At 32.1% G+C, this 6,426-nt stretch overlaps 1 protein-coding gene across 1 annotated transcript; it reads right to left on the bottom strand.

Moving 5' to 3' along the window:
• On the bottom strand, positions 1–2,074 carry LOC111713441 (tenecin-3). The gene is made up of 2 exons (XM_023488294.1): positions 1,948–2,074; positions 1–273 (listed from the first exon to the last, which is right to left on the bottom strand). The coding sequence occupies exons 1-2, from the start codon at positions 1,978–1,980 to the stop codon at positions 1–3; spliced, it is 306 nt and encodes a 101-aa protein (XP_023344062.1). The 5' UTR covers positions 1,981–2,074.
• Positions 2,075–6,426: the final 4,352 nt, after the last annotated feature.

The following is a 6,426-nucleotide window of genomic DNA, read 5'->3' as shown; positions in this document are numbered from 1 at the left end:
TTAGTAGCCTTGGCATTGACCACCTTGTTGACCACCTTGACATCCCCAGCCGGATGTTGACCCCCTTGATTGACCTCCAGAACACCCCCAACCAGAAGAATGACCTCCTGGCTGACCTCCGTGGCATCCCCAGCCAGAAGAATGGCCTCCTGGTTGACCTCCAGAACACCCCCAACCGGAATAATGGCCTCCTGTTTGACCTCCATAACATCCCCAGCCAGAAGAATGTCCTCCACAATGACCTCCATGGCAGTTCATTGTTGATGCAAACGTCTGAAAAGCAGAGTATTATTAAGTGATAATAAGATGGTGTTTTTTTTACCATAGTCCATACTGTCGTGGGGGGGGGGGGAAGGCGACCCGCACCCGTATTAACTCCGACCCGCAGATGACGTCACAAAATTGGATTATCCACATGCGCTTACCCCTATGCCGTCCAACCCACAACCATTTTCCCATCCGGCGAAAAGTCTGTACTTTTGAATGCTATTTATAGACAATGCAGCATTAATTTAGACATCGGCTGACGATAATCTTCTGAAAATAAGTTTTGGACCACTAACAAAAAATGATATTTTAATAAAATGTTGCCTTTTGGCATTCAATTCAATTAAAGAATATGCTATAAACATATGACATCATTTGCGGGCCCAAGGTAAAATGGGTGAGGGTTAATGTATGACATTTGCTTTAATTGAATATGTACACCAAACTCTGGCATTTTTAAAAATTATTTTTCTAATGGTTTCATCATTTTTTAGAAGATTATTGACAGCCACTATAAAACTTTAACATATTAGATAAAGGGTAAATTATAAAAAAAAAACACTTTTTATTACGGGTTTTTATAACTATTGCTTCATTCAGCCACGACATCCTCTACTATCACAGAAAAAAATATGATGAATAAGTTTACTACAGGGTGTCCCAATAAATATGGGAATTTAGTGAAGAATTCGATATCGTCTTTTTAGATAATTCTTTTGTCTGCTATTTTCATATTTTGGTTTTTTATGTTTTGACTGAATACCGTTGTACTTAGTAAAACAAGAAAATTACAGTATACAAACAGAGTAAATTTGTCCGTCTTCACTGTTCATCTTGCGGAGACATTACAGATACATCTTTACAGTCTTTTGCCCTTTTCATAAAATAAAATCTAGCAGATATAATAATATTATGGCTTTTGAAATTATAGGTATTACAATGCTAATTCATAACAAAGAGGATATCCAATTCGTCACTGAATTCCCATGTTTTTTTTGGGACACCCTGTATATGATAGATGCCATGACGTGTTTATAAATGCCGCATGCCGCAAATCCCGTTTTGTGACGTCATCTGCGGGTGGGAGGTAAAATGGGTGCGGGTCGCCTTCCCTCCCCCCCCCCCCTTGTTTCGGAACAGGTAAAATAGTAGGCCTGAGTCTCCAAGCAGTAGGCATGTAAGTTCAGCTTTTATCCTAAAGTGAATCAGAAAGTCTAAAAAAATGAAAAGCAACAGAACAATATTTTGGGAGTTTAGTCCTCAAACTTAAATCCCCAATTAAAGAGTTTCATGCAAGATTCTGAAATTGACCTTTTTTCTGAAAAACAGTGAAGGAGAAATCGTCGTTATTCTTTTAGAGGATTATTTTTGTCAACTCTCTTTCGTTTCTTTGCTATTGGAAAACACAGGTCATGCTTTTAAGGAGCAACCACAATTCAAAATAATAAACTTTCAGACAGAAAAACAAGAATATTTTCGTTTAACTTCTAAGCATTTTGTGGACCCCCCCCCCCCCAAAAAAAAATAAAAAATGTACAGCATTTGTTTTCTGATAGTGTAAAGGCATTAAGAACACTTCTGGGCCAAGCGCTGTGACACAGACTAGCTAGAAAATATCTTTAGGGTTGGGGTCGAGTATATTTTCCTAAATTAAAATATCAATGAAGTTAAAATCCTTACCAGAAGTAGGAGAGTAGTAATCAGGAGTTTCATCTTGTAGTGTTGAATATTATAGCCTTCCCTCTATCTGATCGAGTTGTAAATGTTGTAGGGAAAGAAAATTTTTTTTCTAAATATTTGATTTTTTTACAATTTGCCCAATTATGATCATGACAGAAAATACATCTAAACCCCGAAACAGAAACAATATTAAATGTAGCAATTTTTTAGTTAGATTTACCTCTTCATTTTCTCTTTTAAAAAATAAAAATATTACAATCTTAAAAGAAAAATAATTTTTAAATGCTTTGGAAGAAAAGATTTTAGGTAAAAAACAAAGTCAATTTACAACCCTGTGAGTATGTATCTACAGACATAATGCTGAAAGTAAGAGATATAGATAGTTTATATAACAATATTTGACGGTCAAGTCTGCAGAGATTTCAGAATATACGCTGTTCTAGTTATTTTTCCGGGAAATTGAAATACTGCGCAATTATTATATTTACGCATTGACCATAATACACCTATTCAGCTAATTGGGCTATTTGTAAACATTCTTTTTTTAAGGACTTTTAAAATAAATATTTTGTAGATCTGTGGCTCAATTATTACAAAATCTAAGGAAAATTTTTGATTTATTTTAAAACACCGACCAGCTTTTTAACTTTCTTTCACTCTTCTCTATGCATCTAACAAATTCTATCCTCTCCAAAACTTGCTCACAACCACAGACTTTGCTAATTAGCAAAGTCTTTGCTCACAGCTATGAAGTTGAAAATTTGAAGATGTTTAGTTGGGGGGGGGGGGGTTAACTCACCCCATCCTCCCAATCATGACAGGGTTTAGACGCACTTTATAAGAACAAACACTTAGTTTAGTTTTTCTATATATTTCTATTAATTACATTCTATTCTATTATGTTCTATTCTATAGCTATATACTATAATCATCTACTTATTTATATTCTATTCTATTCTAAGCATCTATTATTTTTTATCCTATTCCTTTATGTTCTATAGTATTATATTCTATTCTATTCTATTCTATTATATTCTATTAAATTCAATTACATTCTCTTCTATTTTAAAAATAGTAACTTTAAAAGCATTTATTCCTGTTTCGAGGATTTTTGATAATGAAGACGACATTTTTAGATTTTCCGGAATGTTCGAAAATCCAGTGCCAGCGAAATATTGTTTTAAAAAATAAAATCAAAAATATTATGAAATATTAAATATATTTGAATGAGTCGAAAAATTATCGATGACTATTAAAATATCTGAATGATTTTTTTGGACTTAAATTGATTGTTTTATGAACCGAGTTGAATGTTGCAACTTTCTGAATTTGTAGGGACACTACGTTCTTCATCATGAGTCGTTTTTCACAATTTTCTCCTTGTAGACGCAACAGAAAGAAGTAAGATTAGTAGCGATCAAATGTTACTAATGTTAATGTTATAGTCAATGTTAATGTTATAGTCAATGTTAATGTTAATTGTTAATGTTAATGTTAATGTTAACATTGTTTACTGACAACCATAACCTTTAATGATTTTTTAAAGTCAATGTTAATGTTAATGTTAATGTTAATGTTAACTTTATAGAATGACAAGCATAAAATTTAAATAATAGTTTAAAGTCAATGTTAATGTTAATGTTAATGTTAATGTTAATGTATATGTTAACATTATATGCTAACAATCATAAACATTTATGAATTGTTTAAAGTCAATGTTAATGTTAATAATAATGTTAATTTTTAATGTTAATGTTAACATTGTATACTGACAATCACAACCTTCAATGAATTGTTTAAAGTCAATGTTAATGTTAATTTAATGTTAATGTTAATGTTAACATTATATACTGACAATCATAAACTTTCACGAACTGTTTAAAGTCAATGTTAATGTTATTGATGTTAATGTTAACATTAACATTATATACTGACAATCATAAACTTTCAAAAATTGTTTTAAGTCAATTTTAATTTAAATATTATGTTAATGTTAATGTTAATGTTAATATTAATTTTAATGTTAATGTTAATTTAAATGTTAATATTCTTTATTGTACCACTAACAACACATACACCTTAAATATGAAATTTTAAGGTTATTGTTAAAGGGATTGTAAAGGAAAAAAGGAAAAGGGTTATAGGATGAAAGTTGAGAATCTCAGGCATTGAATGATACATATAAAACATCTGTCTGATGTTCCTGTCATGAGAAATTGATATAAAACTGTGTTAAATTTATACGAAAATTCATATGTATGCAATTTTGTATAAAAGTTGTAGTTTTAAACAGATCATATTCAACAAATACGAAACCAATCTGAAAACAATTATTTCCCACAGGAGCCTGAGAATCTCAGGTTTGCTCCTATTATAATTTTTTGATTTTGATTTTGCATTTTAATAGATATAATTGATAATATTATTACATATAGTCTTCTGTATTATGTAACCAGAACTTCAGCCAATGACAGTGCAGTATCATTGTCTTGTATGCAAATCACATGACCAGTTTACTGCACTGCCAAAGGCTGAACTTCTGGTGACGTAATACGGACTATATGGATTAAGTGTAATAATATTCCAAGTTTGTGGACTAGTTCAAAACTGGGAAGAAAAAGTCGACTTTTTTACGACTTTTTGTTCCAAGTTTGTGAACTAGTTATCAAAAGTGTACGGTAATCCGATTTTAAAGTTGACTTTTTCTAAACTAGTTGTAAACTAGTATTTCATCCCAGTTCTGTTTGCTGGTATATCATGGAAAGAACTGAATGTTTCATATTTAATAGAGTTGCGGAACACAGCACTTGCTGTCTCTGCTCATCTTTCAAAACCTTCTTTAAAACAAGCAAGAGCAAAGTATAGAAAAGTTTCACAATGACTTTCATATTGTATTTCTCAACAACCCCTTTTTTGGAATATCCATATTTTAGATGTAAATACAAAGGGACTAACATGTTTTTATGAATTACATGAACACAGTTGAACATTGTGTAGAGGTAAAATATCAATTTGTGAAATTGATTATTTAAAGTAAACATGTTTCATGTGAAAAAATTAAACTGAATAGTTTAGTTTCTGAACATTTTGTAATGTTTATTTTATATAATATATTTGTATATCAGATTCAGGAATCAACTATTTGACCCCCCCCCCCCCCCTTACCTGGGATAAAATGTATGTTAAGTGAAGGGAAAAAATTCATTTTCCCATGTAAAAACCTCGTTTTTATCTGATGAAATAATCTCAAGTCATACCCGTGTAAAAACTTGAGTGTAGCCCTGTGATCAAATCATTTACATTCACCTTGTCAACAAGGGTTTTAACTAGAACTGGGCGCATTCCTGGTGGAAAGATCGTTCTTTCCCAAGAACGAATGGAACGATCAATAACGATCCCATCGTTCCAAAAAAAACGAATGCTGAGAACGCGTTCTTAAAAATATTGGAACAATTAGTTAAAGAATGGAACGGAACGAGAATTGCTTGAAAAGAACGGTTAAAATCGGTAACCCGTTCTTCCTATCAAGAACTTGTTCTATGTTTGGAACACATTTTAAATCAGGAATGTATTCTAAATCCTCTAGAAATAGTTAAAAAAAAATTTTATTTAATTACATGATTAAGGATTTTAGGACGATCCCGCCCCTCCCCCCACTCTCCCAAAATTATACATTGCTAAGCCCAGAAATTATCTAAGCATATTCTTTTAACCCTAAATTTAAAATATATAATTTTAAGTATTATTTACGGCCGTGAGGAACTTTTTAACAAACTCTTTTCTATAAAACTTTTGTCTTGGATGGAATTGTTCGTTACTAAGAACGGAAAGGGGGATGGAAAAATTCTTGATTAAGAACAGAACAAGAGGGATGCAAACATTCTTCAACTAAGAACGCCAAGAACGGAACGGAACGGGAAGACCGTTCTTCTACTCAGAACGGAACGGAACCGGACAGAACGGAACAAGAATGGAACGATAAAAAAAAGAGGAACGAGAACGGAATGATTTAGCTGAAGGCCCTTGTTCTAGAACAGAACGGAACGATTTCAAAAAAGTCGGAACGTGCCCAGCCCGAGTTTTAACACAGGATATTGATGGGGCCCTCATCATATTCTTGTGTTTTTCACGGGATTTATTTAGTCGGTTAAGGTTAGAAAAGTAAATAAAATAAATGTCTAAACCCAAGTAGGAAGATGGTAAAGATAAACAAAAATTGACATTAATTATTTAAGAACAACACTTTATTATACCCATAAAATGCTGCATTCTCTCAAGATTCGTTCATGTGATTCCGACCGATATATATATAGACTTGCTTTGTTATCTTAGATTAAAATATATCCTTCCTAAAGACTCCTTGTGTTATTTGGAGACCGACGCTACGTCCTCCATATTTTTCTAGTGATTTTTCTAGATGATATGTTTGTTTGTTTATTTTTAGCTGTTACTCTTACTTATCTTGATTTTTTTATTAAA

The sequence above is a fragment of the Eurytemora carolleeae genome, unplaced genomic scaffold (genome assembly GCF_000591075.1).
Source record: "Eurytemora carolleeae unplaced genomic scaffold, Eaff_2.0 scaffold1425, whole genome shotgun sequence".
Taxonomy (NCBI): domain Eukaryota; kingdom Metazoa; phylum Arthropoda; class Copepoda; order Calanoida; family Temoridae; genus Eurytemora; species Eurytemora carolleeae.
Note: the sequence above shows the minus strand (reverse complement) of the source record. Positions and strands in the feature narration are given on the sequence as shown.

Bases quoted from the DNA above. Each gene is read 5' to 3' on its own strand.
- LOC111713441 (XM_023488294.1), bottom strand. From the start codon at position 1,980: ATGAAACTCCTGATTACTACTCTCCTACTTCTG. The intron at 274-1,947 runs GTAAGGATTTTA...TCTGCTTTTCAG, and splicing joins TTACTACTCTCCTACTTCTG to ACGTTTGCATCAACAATGAA.